Below are 13,799 nucleotides of genomic sequence, written 5' to 3'. Positions count from 1 at the left end.
CCTTTAGGAGACTTCTGAGCCTCCAAGCTTTTCACCTGGTCCCTGCCCCAAAGGGATCCAAATTTATTTGCCTTTGCAATCACATTTGGCCAAATATCCCTTAGACAAACCAATCCAACTGGCTGCCTAGACCCCAATATTATTTGGGACCTTTAAAAATACTACCTCCCTGCCCCCACTCCAGCCTCCTACCCCTGTATCTGAAATACTTTTTCACTGAAAAACCCTTTCAGCAAGGTCATTTCCTACACCTCACAATAGGGTTTTGTTTTATTTTTGTTATTTTGGAGGGTTGGTTTTTTTGTTTGTTTGTTTTTTAAGATAGGGTTTCTCTGCGTAGCCTTGGCTATCCTGGTTTTTCAAGACAAGAGTTTCTCTGTGTAGCCTGTCCTGGACTCACTCCCTTCCCCTCTCCTGTATCTTGGCTCACATTAAAAAGCCAAGGCTTCTGAGGAAATGGACCATTAGGAGGAAAGGGAAAAACTCTTGTGGGTCCAATTATACAGCCATTTCACAGCTTAATAAAATATGAATTTGTCCTTCCTGGACTCTAGTAGTTATTATAATAATTAAATGAAGGATTAATAAAACTAGATTCAATTTTAAATTAGCACATAATGTGTTAATTCTCTTCCCCTGTTTATTATTTGGTTCTGTTTTTACTTCTAACCAGGTGTACTTAATGTTTGTCTTCAGACAAGTTATTTACTTCTTTTATTTATTTATTTTTAATTAAAATTTTGGTTAGTGGCCGGGCATGGTGGTGCACTCTTTTAATCCCAGCATTTGGGAGGCAGAGGCAGGCAGATCGCCGTGAGTTTAAGGCCAGCCTGGTCTACAAAGTAAGTCCAGGACAGCCAAGCCTACAGAGAAACCCTGTCTCAAAAAACCAAAAAAGGAAAAAAAAGAAAAAAGAAAAAAATTTTGGTTAGCATAGAAAGAAATGGATGTCATGTGACATTTCATACACATATATTATGTGTGTGTGTACATGTGAGAGAGTGTGTGTGTGTGTGTGTGTGTGTGTGTGTGTGTGTGTGTGTGTGTGTGTTGTCATCTCTGGGGTTCAAATTGATGACCCTGAGCATCCTAGGCTAGATCTCTACCACTGTGTCACTCGCCCCAGGCCAATACATCCCCAGCCATACACAGTCATGTTAAATTTCCTCATCTATATGTTAGGAACAGCAGCCCTCTATCTTATAGGATTGTTATAACCATTGGGGGATATAAGAATAAGAAACCCTCTTGCAAATTAAGTATACCCACACACAAAGAAGTCACACTGTGATTACAGGGTTTCTGTGGCTTCCTGGAGGAGCATTATCCCCTATAGGCTAACTCCAACTAAACTCTTGTATATGTCTTGGTATACGTGTGCCTGAAAACATGCACATATGATTTATATTTAGGGGCACACACGCATATTGCACATATTTAGGAAGCTTGTAAGTTTCCATATGGCTTTTCAAACATACTTAGTGTTAGTTACGCCTCCTCCTACCTTCATCTCTGCCCTGACTTCCCAATCCCTCTCCTACTTAAACTTCTCTTCCCATTTAGGTTGCCAAATAGGAGGCCCAATGTATGGGATACATCTCTCCAGTTGTTGGTTAGAGGTACACCAGCGACCCTCAAAACAATGCAGGTTATTCTCATTGCTCTGGGCTGCTTACAGAGCTTAGTGATAAGACTCTATGGCAAAAGACATATTTCAGTCACAGGACATGGGGCGATAACGTTGATACTGACTAGGAAGCTGCTTTCCTTCTTGCCAGCTTCATAGTATTAGAAGGTGCTGTGTAGGGGGCTGAAGGGAGGACTATCTTTATAGTATCAGAAGGTGCTGTGGAGGCTGCTCAAGGGAGATTCATCAACAGCCCTACCCAGCTGTGACCCCTGGGAACTACAACAATGACTGGCACGGCAAGGTATGTCCATGGATATCAGAGTGGCATGAATGTTATAGAGGTAAACCAACCATTTTCTGATTGGATTAAGACCCATTCCACAGGAAGAAACACATGCTTGGGACTGCAAATCTGGCTAAGAGCCAATGTTTGGGGACCTCACAAGTCCACGGGGTAAACCCACTATTGCTTTGCTGAATTGATATAGTATTATCAAACTACTCCCTAAATCTGCATTTCTCTCCTTATAGATGTATCAGGCTCTCAGACGTCATCAGAGAAGTTTCTATGTGCAGTGGATGATGGTTAATGCAGAAACTTACAAGAGGTCAAAGTGCAGAGAATAAATACCTGTAGGGTGCTCAGCCTCACATGAGACATCCCTATGATCTACCCATTCACCAAAGCTCCGGGACTATTGTGGAAGAATCGATGGAAAAATTACAAAAGGTCAGAGGTTGGTTGGGGTGGGGGTGGGGGCTTCAAGGACACAGTGTCTCTGGGACATGACAGAGCTCATGGACTCATGAGAGTTGTGGTTGACTGAACAAGACCAGCACAAGATCAAGCCAGTCAGCAATCCAGCCTGGATTGAGGAGGGGCCTGCCAGGCCCCACCCCTCACAGAGGACCTAAGATGGCTTCTGCCAGAGAAAGTGTCAATCTTCTTTAAGAATGTGCCTCTGGAGGCCAGCTCGGTCTACAAAATGAGTCCAGGACAGCCAAGGCTACACAGAGAAACCCTGTCTTGAAAACAAAATAAACAAATGTGCCTTCTGGTAGGTTGACCATGTTCTTGGTCATAGATTGCCTCAACCAGGAACATTTGGGAAGCATAAATTAGACTCTCAGTTATTTAAAAAAAAAAGTGGGGGGATACAATTGGGAGCAGTTAGGGAGATAAGGAGTGGGTCTGGGAAGGTTAGGAGGAGGAATGGGGGTACTTGTCCAAATACATTATGATATACATTTATGAAATTCTCAAAGAAGTAATTAAAATTATACTAAAAACAAATATTTTCTGAAGGGAAAAGGACATGGTAAAGAGGCCATGCCTTTCCCACAAAAATGAATTTCCAAGTTATAATTTGTAAGGTAGTTAAACCCACATAGCTGGTTCCCTCTAACACCAAGTGAGGACAATATGAACAACTTTCTTGTGCAGGACAAGGAGACATCCTGCCACAGTGCCACTGTGAACCAGAGCTGGCCCTTTGCCTTCAGGTTCAGGATGTGAAAACGGCCCAAGAGAGGCATGCCAGCCCTCAGCCCCTGGCTTCGCGACTGGTGGGAATATGGGCAAAGCAAGAGCAACGTGAGGTCCTCCTTGATCTCCTTCTAGAATGGCAGGAAACAGTCGTCCCGTCCCTTCCTCCCAGGAAGGCCAGCCACCCAAGTCAAGCTGGGGCTATTTCTGGCCTGCATGACATTGTGTGGAGAAAAATCTGCCCATGAGAAGCTAAGCCAGAGCAAGACAGACAGGGAGACCAGCTCATCCAGGTGACCAGCTCAGCCAGGTTGCCTGGGACACACCTGGTTCTAGCCATTCAAGTCCCAGGCCCTGTACCTGAACCCTATGATTGAGGAAATTATGGAGGGTTGGTCACCTCATGGGTAGATGGCTTTAAGCCCACTTGATTTGGGGGCCAGATCCTTGGGATGCAGTTTCTGAGTAAGCCCTGGGATTTGTTTAAGCTGCTTTGAACTGAGTTCCTGACACTTGCAACCTAAGACGTTACCACACTCTCCCAAAGAATGTCACAGTTAAAATAGCAAAATAAATCAAAATAGGAATTAAGTTATTTATAGAATTTAAAGTGTGAGGAGGAAATGGGATTGTGTGGTCTCTTCTAAGGTTGCCTGTTTGACAAATAAGCATTGAAAATATATATACAAATAGGAAAAAAAAAAAAACCAGAAAAAACACAGATGATAACATTGTTATGAACCAAAACAACCACCCGGAGAAAGGTCAGACTGCAAATAAGCAAAGACTCCTATGAACAAACAAGGCAGCTGGGAGTGGTAGCACAGGGGAGGCAGAGGCAGGCGGATCTCTGAGTTTGAGGCCAGCCTGGTCTACAAAGAGAGTTCCAGGGCAGCCTAGGCTACATAAAGAAACCCTGTCTTGAAAAAACAAAAACCAAAACAACAAGAACAACAACAAAAATAAGCCATTTTGGGGGAGAGGGTGCAGAAGCCAGAGTAACTTCACCTTTTTCTTAGAATCAGACCTTCCCGGAAAGGAGAAAAGACAACTCAGCTATCTCAGCAGGCTGTGAGAAATCTAGACCAGGCAACACTTCCATAGATAGTGAACTATTTCACAACACTTGAACCAGAAAATCAACCAGGAAGGCTCGGTGGTGAGGGTGGGCTTCAGTGGGAGAGACCTCTTACAGCATGCATGAGACTAGTTTCATTTCCAGGGTCCCCCTGCCAATACAAGACAACACGACACAACACTCCATGGTCATCCAGCACCACAGGGCCACACAGAGCCACATGGCCTTTAGAGCTCTTTCTTGGGCAAAACAAAATATGACAGTACAGGAAGAGTGGGGGAGGAGGGGTAGGAGCCTTTCTTCAAAGTGGCCTGTAACAGTGAGACCTGAGGAATCAGGGAACCGGGAACACAGCAAGGGTGTGTGTTGGGGGGTGTACCCTGGGATCCCACTGGGCCTCCTCTGAGAATGCTGCCAGAAATGGGGACAAGCTAGCTACCTCAGAATGGCAGCCACACTCCCTGGCTTTCTGAAGAAGGCCTGAGACTGGAGCCTCCTTGGGCCTCTTGGTGTTCTTCCCAGTACCTTACCTTTTCTTTCTCTCTCCCTCCTCCTCCTCCTCCTCCTCCTCCTCCTCCTCTACTCACTCCTTCCCAGCCCCTACCTCCTCCCCAGCCTCTCCTTCCTCTCCTGCCCCTCCTTTCTAACACTCTCCCCCTCTTCTTCCCCCTCTCCTGTCCCTTCTCCCCTCCTCTCCCCCCTCCTCCTTCTGTCCTTTCTCCTCCCCCTGTATCTTTTTCTCAAGGCCTTGCCTGCCAGGAAAGTGTCCTACCACTAAGCTACACTTCCAGCCCTCTCTCTTACCTTAAAGTAGCATCTCAATTTTATCCGCCATTCTTTAGTTTTTCTCATTCTGTTCTTTCCTGCCTTAGACCATTTTCTTAATGTCATTTAAAGTGTTGGAAAGTACACATCACCTTGTTGAGATGTTCTCATTTTCTTTAAAAACATTATTCTGGTGTGTGTGTGTTTCTCATAGTTGTTTTGTACAGGAATTAACCTACATATTTTTAAATTGGTTCATTTTTATATGAATCTAAATTCTTCAATTTTTTTCTTTTTTCTTTCTTTTTCTTTTTCTTTTTTCTTTTTTCTTTTTTTTTTTTTTTCTTTCTTTTCTTTTCTTTTTTGGTTTTTTGAGACAGGGTTTATCTGTGTATTCCTGGCTGTCCTGGAACTCATTCTATAGACCAGGTTGGCCTCAAACCTAGAGATCCACCTGCCTCTGCCACCTGAGTGCTGGATTAATGTCATAAGCTACCACCACTCAGCAGTTCCTCAATTTTTTAAGAGGCTGAGAGTACAGACTATGGCTAACTTTTGGCAAGCCTTTATGTTGCTTTTATTTATTTACTTTTGTTTGTTTGTTTTGTTTTTTGTTTTCTGTGCTAGTGTGGAACCCAGGGCATCGCATGTACTAGACAAATGCCATACCACTAAGCTACATCCCCACTCCGACACCATTTCTACTGCAGTAGTAAAAAATAAGAAATAAGTTATTCTGTCCACAGAAAGATAGCGCAAGGAAAAAGAAAACAAGAGTGGCGTGATGCTGTGTGACACAGGACTGCCTCTATGAGTAGCCTTTCTTATCGTCCTCTTAAATGATTCATACTTGGTTTCTGACACCATATCAGATTCAACCAAACCTCTCAGTCATATTTCTCTAGGGAATGTTTTGGGGAAGTGATACGTTTGGGCAGTGTCTTTCCAACACAAACACTTTGAAGATTTCAGGAGCCAAGCAGGCAGTGACTCTGAAGAAGAAATAGCGTCATTTGGACATTCACATTGTGTTGGCATAGAAGAGCTTTTCCCTTTAAAAGGTGACAGTGCTGAACACTGAGTGAGCAATGTGATTAAAAGCTATCTGGGGGCTGGAGAGATGGCTCAGTGGTTACAAACACTAGTTGGTCTTCCAGAGGATCCGAGTTCAATTCCCAATACCCACATGGTAGCTCACAACTGTCTGTAACTCCAGGATCTGACAACCTCACACAGACATACCGGCAAAATACCAATGTACATTAAAACAAAACAACGCCGTCTGGGAGTAGAGAATCAGATACACACCCCAAATCCAAATCACAGAGATGGCTCGATAGTCAGCCAAGCACGTGATTACATGGTGTATTGATTTGAAGATTGGAGAGTACCCATAGTGGTTTGTTCTCCAAGTCTTTTGTCATTTGGGAAGGCTCCACCTAATAACAGGATTTCCTTTCTCTCTAAAACAGGATGCTCCCAACTTTCCAAGAAAGGAAGAAGGCAGAACCCCAGACAGTGTCCATTCATCCTGAAGTGTGCCCTGTGCAGGAGAGGCCACTGGCAAGGGCTGCCCTCGCCTTCCTCCACAGCTCAGCCGTGATCGATGAAGCTAACAGGTAGTGTGGAGCCCAGGCTCTCAGCACTGCCACCAGTGCTGTGTGGGAGATTCAACGATGCTCTGGGCACCGTGTCTGGTCTGCAGCAAAGAATGGTACACTGTAGGGACAAGCGAGCTCTTCCTGCCTGAGCCCCTCGTTTTGTAGCTAGAGAGAATTTTTAGACTTTATACGGTTGCTGTGAGAAGGTGGAAGCTAGCATGCCACACACTACAGACCCCGAGGCAGAGAGGTTTTAAAGATGGAGTCTTGTTATGATGTCCAGAGTAGCTTTGGATTTCTGGGCTCAAGGGAGCCTCCTGCTCCAGGATCCACCCCCTGGGATGGCAGGTAGATGTCACCATCCTGGCAAGACTTTATCTATTATCTCAGCTACCGACTGGTAGGAAGGAGGAAGGAGGCTCAGGGGAAACGGAAGTTCCTTCTGTCCTTGATTTTTTTTTGGTACTGATTTAACATGGACCAAACTGACCACCTCTAGCTGAAGTAATCATATTTAGCACAAACCACAACCCAGTCTTGTCTCTGCCTGCCTGCCTGCCTGCCTGCCTCCCTGCCTGCCTGCCTCCCTGCTTCCCTGCCTCCCTGCCTGCCTGCCTCCTTGCCCCCCTGCCTCCCTGCCTGCCTGCCTGCCTCCCTCCTTCGCTCCCTCCCTCCCTCACTTCCTCCCTTGTTTCTGAGGTAGGACCCTGATCTAGGTAAGCCAGCTGTCCTTGAATTCACATGCTGATATCCTCTCTTGAATGCTGGGATCACAGGCATGTGGGACCATGCCTGGTTACCTCTTTATTTAAAAAAAAAAAAGTTACAAGCCATATTTTGGCATACATAATGACCTTAATCTCACTCGGTGCCATACCCAAAATGCACATGGCCGGGCTCCAACCCTCATGAATGTTGAGAGAGTACTAGAAATAAAAAGGGGGATAAATATTTAAATATGAAAATCAAGCTCTAAGTGCTTAATGTCCCCAAATTACATACCAACAATAGAAACAGCAGATCAAGAGTGAAAGGATGAGAAGGTATGCTGCATTTAAGCCAGGTGGCTCTGCCAGTCCCACTGGGATTCGGAGTCCCACACCCCAACACCCCCACCCCTGGTATTTTCCAGAACATGAGTATGTTTACTGCCCAGCAAGCCCTGCCCTGCTGCCCCAGGGCACTTACCAGCATTCAAACTTGGCCATCCCCCAACTGCAGAACAATGATTGCTTTTCTCTCTGCAATAGTGCTGTCTAGTTCATTAGCAATCCATTTTGTCTTTTTCACTGAGGCCAAAGCACGCTGCTGCCTCCCACAGAAACGCTACCACATTTTATATATGTTTTGAGGGTACACGGTTCAAGGCCAGTGAGATGGCTCAGCCGGTTAAGGCCCCTGCTGCCAAGCCTGACAACAGTTTGATTCACAGAACCCACACAGTGAAAGGAAGAAACCACCTCTCCCCAAAGCTGTACTCATTACCAAGCCCAGGGTCACAGTGCGTACGCTAAGAAGTAAAAGAGATCTAGTGATGCCCTGCAGTTCCACTTCCCACTGTGGCCACAGCGGATAAATCTCTTTTTGCTTTTTCCTGTCAATGTGGCTATGTTAGTTTGCTCATTGAGGTCAAGTGATCAAACTTGGACTCCTGGGATATAGAACATGACACGCTGCATCTCCCACAAAAAATAAATAAAACTGTAATGAAAACAATTCATCTAGTCAGTTATTAAAGGTAAAAACAGTTTGATGACAAAGAAGTGGATTTGTCTTATAATCTCATTATTTGTATGAAGTAAAATTTATATTTTAAATTATGTGTATGTTGGGCTGCTCTTCCAAAGGTCCTGTGTTCAATTCCTAGCAACCACATGGTGGCTCACAACCATCTATGATGAGATCTGGTGTCCTCTTCTGGTGTGCAGGTGTACATGCAGGCAGAGCACTGTATACATAATAAATAAATAAATCTAAAAAAATATTATGTGTATGCCGTTTGTACAAGTACTTGCATGAGAGCGCAGGGAGCTACGGAGGTCAGAGTCAGAGTCTGAAACTGGAGTTTCACATGGTTGTAAGAGGCCCTAGGCGGGTGGCAGGAATGAACTCGGGTTCTCTGGAAGAGCTGCATGTGGTCTTAACTGCTGAGCCATCTCTCTAGCCCCAAAATGTGTGTGTGTGTGTGTGTGTGTGTGTGTGTGTGTGTGTGTGTGTGTGTGTCTGACAGTATGTGGTCTTAACTGCTGAGCCATTTCTCCAGCTCCAAAATGTGTGTGTATACATACATACATACACATGTACACGCACGCAGACACACACACAATGTAAGCATTCTGGATCTTCCACAGCCATGGCCCCATACACAGCAAAGTCCACGTTTTGCCATTCATTCACTCATCACTTGCTTTTTCACACTCTTTCCTCTAACACAAACTCCTGAACACCTACTATGTGATCTAATTGCTGAGGATACAGAAGTCATCCAGACAGAAAATGGCCTCAACTTCATGGAGTTCCCACAGAAAAGACCAGCAACAAATCCACTCAGAATGGCATATACGATCATTCTGCACAGTGAGTGACTCTCTGCAGGGAAAACAGGGCCCATGGCTGTGAGAGATGGGAAGGGGCAGGCAGTGGAGAGCGGTCAGTCAGTGGAGCTGAGGTCTGGCAGGTGAGAAGGAAGCTGTGTGGTTCTAGGGGTAGGCAGGAGGGTGGCCCAGGCAAAGATCTTGGGCTAAGAAGTAGAAAAGCTTCTAGAATGGGGCTGGAGAGATGGCTCAGAGGTTAAGAACACTGCCTGCTCTTTCAAAGGTCCTGAGTTCAAGTCCCAGAAACCACATGGTGCCTCACAACCACCTATAATGAGATCTGGTATTCTCTTGTGGCCTGCATGCATACATGCAGGCAAAACACTTTATACTTGACAAATAAGTATTAAAAAACAACAACAACAAAAAAAAAAAAAAAAAAAAAAAACTTCTAGAATGAACTAGACACAGTTCTAAGAGATGACTGTGACAGACTGGAGGCTGCTGGTGGTACATGAGAAGGCATTGCTTGGGAGTGGTCCTACAAAGAGGACTCGAAAGGACAGGGTGAGGATTCTGTGCTGCAGTTTGCATCTCTAGTCTCTATTTGGGGAGGGGGGTTCAAAACAGGGTTTCTTTGTGTAGCCTTAGTTGTCTTGGACTCACTTTGTAGACCAGGCTGGCCTCGAACTCACAGTGATACACCTGCTTCTGCCTCCCAAGTGCTGGGATTAAAGGCCTGTACCACCAGGCCTCGCTTAGTCTCTAGTTTTTTAGAGAGGCAGTTTCTTCAAAAGTCCTTTAAACACAGCAACCCCTCAGCATCCCTGGGGGATTGGTTCTAGGCTCCCTTTGGGTGACAAAAGCCTGCAGATGAGTCCTTTACATAAAATGGTGCAGTGTTTTCTTATAACCTATGCACACCTTTCTGTATCTTGCTATGTTCTCTGCATGGCTTGTAACACCTAAGTCGGTGTAAATGCCATACCATGTGGTGGTAATTATCAAACTGCATTGTTTAAGGAGTCACATTCACATCACAGGCACATTGGGTTTTGTTTGTTTGTTTGTTTGTTTGTTTTTCATGAATATTTTTCCATCCAAGATGGGTTGAACCATGAAATGTGGCACCTGTGGATAAAGAGGCCTGCAGGCATCTCCTTTGAATAAAACATGGACTCTCACATACCTGGAATCCTATTGAGCGTCACCCAGAAATGCTCATCGGGACTGAAAGTATCTTTGGACCAATGGAGCAAATCAACCGCCCGTGGGTCATGGAGAACAAAGTTGGCAAACTCTCTTGATAGAGCAACGTAGGCAGAGCCAAAATAAATGGTGAGGTTGTGGGGCGGTGGAGGCTTCAGCGCGGCAGTTCTGATCACGTAGGAAAGCTCTTTGCTCAGGTGTTCCCGGTGGACATACTTGGTCCTTCCGATCGCATGGGCTGGAGGCAGCACCCCTGGAGTGAGATTCTTCCCCTTAAGGCCTTTCAGGTACTGAACTATTTCCTTGTTGGTTTTCAGGGGGAAGTCCTGTCCACAGGTGTTGATGGCATACTTCCAGGGGACCTCGGAGGTGGACAGATCTTTGATGCAGTTCAGGTCAGCCTGGAGCCGGGAAATCCCACCATACACCACCGGCTCTGTCTTAGAAGCCAGAAAGGCATTGGGGAAACAGCTCACTAACTGTCCCACCGCATCTTTGAATTCAGCTGTCGCCTTTTCGTCCACATGAACACAGTAGATATTTTGAGGCATGAAAATAGCCCTGAAGAGTCTTGCAAAGGTGTCAAAATTATGATGGATGACCATGACATATGCCAAAGGAAACTCGACTTCTTCCTGAGATAAAGGGGCTGTGATATAGTGGCTTTGGGTCACATATTCTGTGCAAGAAGGCTTCTCCTGAATCATTAGTTTGTTTCGCCACAGAAAAGCAGTTTTCCCGTTGATAAAGGATGTGCACACCTGAGTCAGCATCAAGGAGTCTGAGATGTTCAGTTTCTGGTAGCTTTGATCTCCCCCAAAACTTAATATGTACAGCAAAATAAAAACGATGACAGTAGTCACAGAGACTATGAAGAGATAACGCAGGGACGGAGGCATGCCTCAAAGACGGTCGAGAAGTCAGGGTCCCTGCAAATCCTTTCCCAGACTTACTTTTTCCTGGGAGCCCTCGCTGGGGTACTTGCTCCAGTCACTCTGAATTCCGGCCGTTTCATCTCCCAAGCCCAGCTGCTGGCTCTCTCCTCCAGCAGATATTAGAATCTGATCCCGCCTCTCTCCTGCCTCCTTTGTCTAAACCCCAGCAGCAGGTTGCCGAAGCTCAGCCTTCCCCTCCTCTTGGCCGTTCTCACCTCTCTTTCCGTTCTTTTCCCTCTGGGGGTTTCTCCTAGCTCTTTTTCCTCCTGCTACAATTAGTACACCAAAAGCCAAAGTTGAAGGGATGAGGTGGGCTCGGCGTATGGCTCTCGGCCCTCCTCGGCTGCCTCTCCCCTCTGCGCTGGTAGCCTACTCTGCCTGGAGTGCCAGGTTAACAACCCAGGGGATCTAACACTGCCTCAGATCTGGTAGTGGCTGTTTCCGGAGGCTCGACTCAAATGACACACCTCCTCCATCCCAGCTCCATTGTAATGTTTTCTGGCCCCACCCCACCAGTTTCCAAAACAAGAGCTCCCAGGGGGAGGAGTAATTGCCTCCAAAGTGAGGACTGAGGGCACGGTTGCTACCGCTGGGAGAATCACTTTTGTCCTTGAGTGCAGGAAAGGGCTGGTAGGGAAGATCCGAGGGTAGGGGATCTGATCTGACTTGGCCCGGGGACGGGGAGTGACTTTGAAAAGAACCCTTTTCCTCTTACTCAGGCATCTTGCTCGAGTGTTAAGGAATTTTGGGATGTAATAAGCAGGTAGCAAGCTGTACCCTCTAATTTGCATGAGACCTGAGGCTTCACAGAAAGGAGTTTGAATCCTGGCTGCAAACGACGACGTTCTGATCAGCATCTAAAGAGCATTAAGGGCTTAACCACCCTGAGACCACACAAACGCTCGCTTATCTCTACCCTTCCGCTCTTCCGCGACCTCACGTTCAATACAAAACCAAACAGGGTCTCAAGCAATCCAGACTGACCCCAAACTCCCTATGTAGCGCAGGCTAGCTTTGAACTACTGATCCTCCTGTCTCTACCTCCCAAGAGCTGGGCTTTCAGGCTGTGCACCCCCACACCCAACTTTCCACCACCTACATAATATGCTGATCACCTTTCCATTTCTTCCACCATTGGTGAACACTTTACAAGTGTGAGTCTGTACCCTGCGGATGGACTCCCAGTGGGAAGTGTAAAAAGTGAGCATCCTTCAGCGCTCAGCTCTGGCTCCCTTCTCAAAAGTCTGGATGGCTAGACTAGCACAGAATGCCTTGTGCTGAGCTGGAGTTTCACTCCTCCACCTCTTATTATTTACATGTTTTGTTTTTCTTGCCTATATGTTATTTTTCTTCCCTCCTTACTAAAGTCTCCCTGCACCTGCCTCAAACAAATGTTCTGAGGAGCCCTCCCCTGGCACAGTCATTCTGTGAAGTGGCTCACTCTCCCCCCACCCCCCCACCCCCGTATCTTCTTTCGTGTAAGGCAAAGGACAGTTCTCTGGCTCCATCCTTTTCCCAAAAATAAGAGTTAAATATTAGATTATTACATCTGCTGTGTCTAAACAACAGAGTGATTTTGGCATCCGTAATTTCATTTTGGCAAAGCCGTGTGGCTTAGGATGAATACTGAGACAGTGGCAGCCTGGCAAAGCATTCAGTATACAGATACATAACTTAATTAGGGCAACCAAATTTGTTTATATTACCCTTTCCAACTGGCCAATAACGTGGAAGTTCAGATTTACACAGACTGGGGTGGGGGGTGGGGATAAACATTAATGACATTACTATATTAAGAAGTACAGATACTGACTGAAAGAAGAATTCTCATGCTTCTGCACTGAATCCAGTTCCGCCAATAGTGCTGTTTACGTGTTCAAAATTACAGCTGTTGTTCCTCTCTTGCCTGACCTTGGACCAATTTCCCTCACTCTGGGACCCCTCGCATTACAAGTCCCTATAAGAGAATGTCTTACCAAGCTGGTTATTATATTAGAGGATGTCTGTTACCTGTTACTTCTGATCGGGCTGCAGTCCAGCCTGCTTGTCCAGAATGGACACTGTGGGTGGTCTGCTATTGACACAGGATGCCTCAGCCTTCCCTGCTTGCCTTTTCCTACACTCAAGGACAAAGGTCATCCCCGTAGCCTTAGCAACTGTGCCCTCCTCCATCCTCACTTTGCAAGCAATTACTCCTGAGCTAGCCAATTAATCAGGCTAGACAAGTCTATCCTTCCCTGGGGCAGTCTCTCTGCTGCATACAGAACACTATTCAAGACTTCTTTTTGAGAGCTGGACACACAGTGGTAAAGCAATTGTTTAGTACTCATAAGGCCCTGGGTTCAATACCTAGTACAACAAGAAAACACACACACATAACACACACACACACATAACACACACACACACACACACACACACATAACACACACACAGAGATAGTTATTAAGCTATGTAGAGCACAGCTCCAAAATATAGAGCTTATTGTTTATTACTGTTTATTTGAGACTTGGAGCTTAATACAGTCCTGTTGTCCCAGCACTTTGGAGACTAAAGCCTGA

At 45.8% G+C, this 13,799-nt stretch overlaps 1 protein-coding gene across 2 annotated transcripts in view; it reads right to left on the bottom strand.

Moving 5' to 3' along the window:
- The window catches only part of Gcnt2 (glucosaminyl (N-acetyl) transferase 2 (I blood group)), an 85,512-nt gene that overhangs the window by 44,217 nt on the left and 27,496 nt on the right, over positions 1 to 13,799 (bottom strand). Inside the window, exon 1 of one of the 2 annotated variants that reach the window (XM_051170331.1) lies at positions 10,284 to 11,433. The exons of the other annotated variant lie outside the window; for it this stretch is intronic. Coding sequence (XP_051026288.1) covers positions 10,284 to 11,202 — 919 coding nt within the window. The 5' untranslated portion in view covers positions 11,203 to 11,433. Of the gene's footprint in view, positions 1 to 10,283; positions 11,434 to 13,799 lie in introns of those variants that run through there. 2 annotated transcript variants of the gene reach the window in all.

The sequence above is a fragment of the Acomys russatus genome, chromosome 3, assembly GCF_903995435.1.
Source record: "Acomys russatus chromosome 3, mAcoRus1.1, whole genome shotgun sequence".
In the NCBI taxonomy this organism is placed as follows: domain Eukaryota; kingdom Metazoa; phylum Chordata; class Mammalia; order Rodentia; family Muridae; genus Acomys; species Acomys russatus.
Note: the sequence above shows the minus strand (reverse complement) of the source record. Positions and strands in the feature narration are given on the sequence as shown.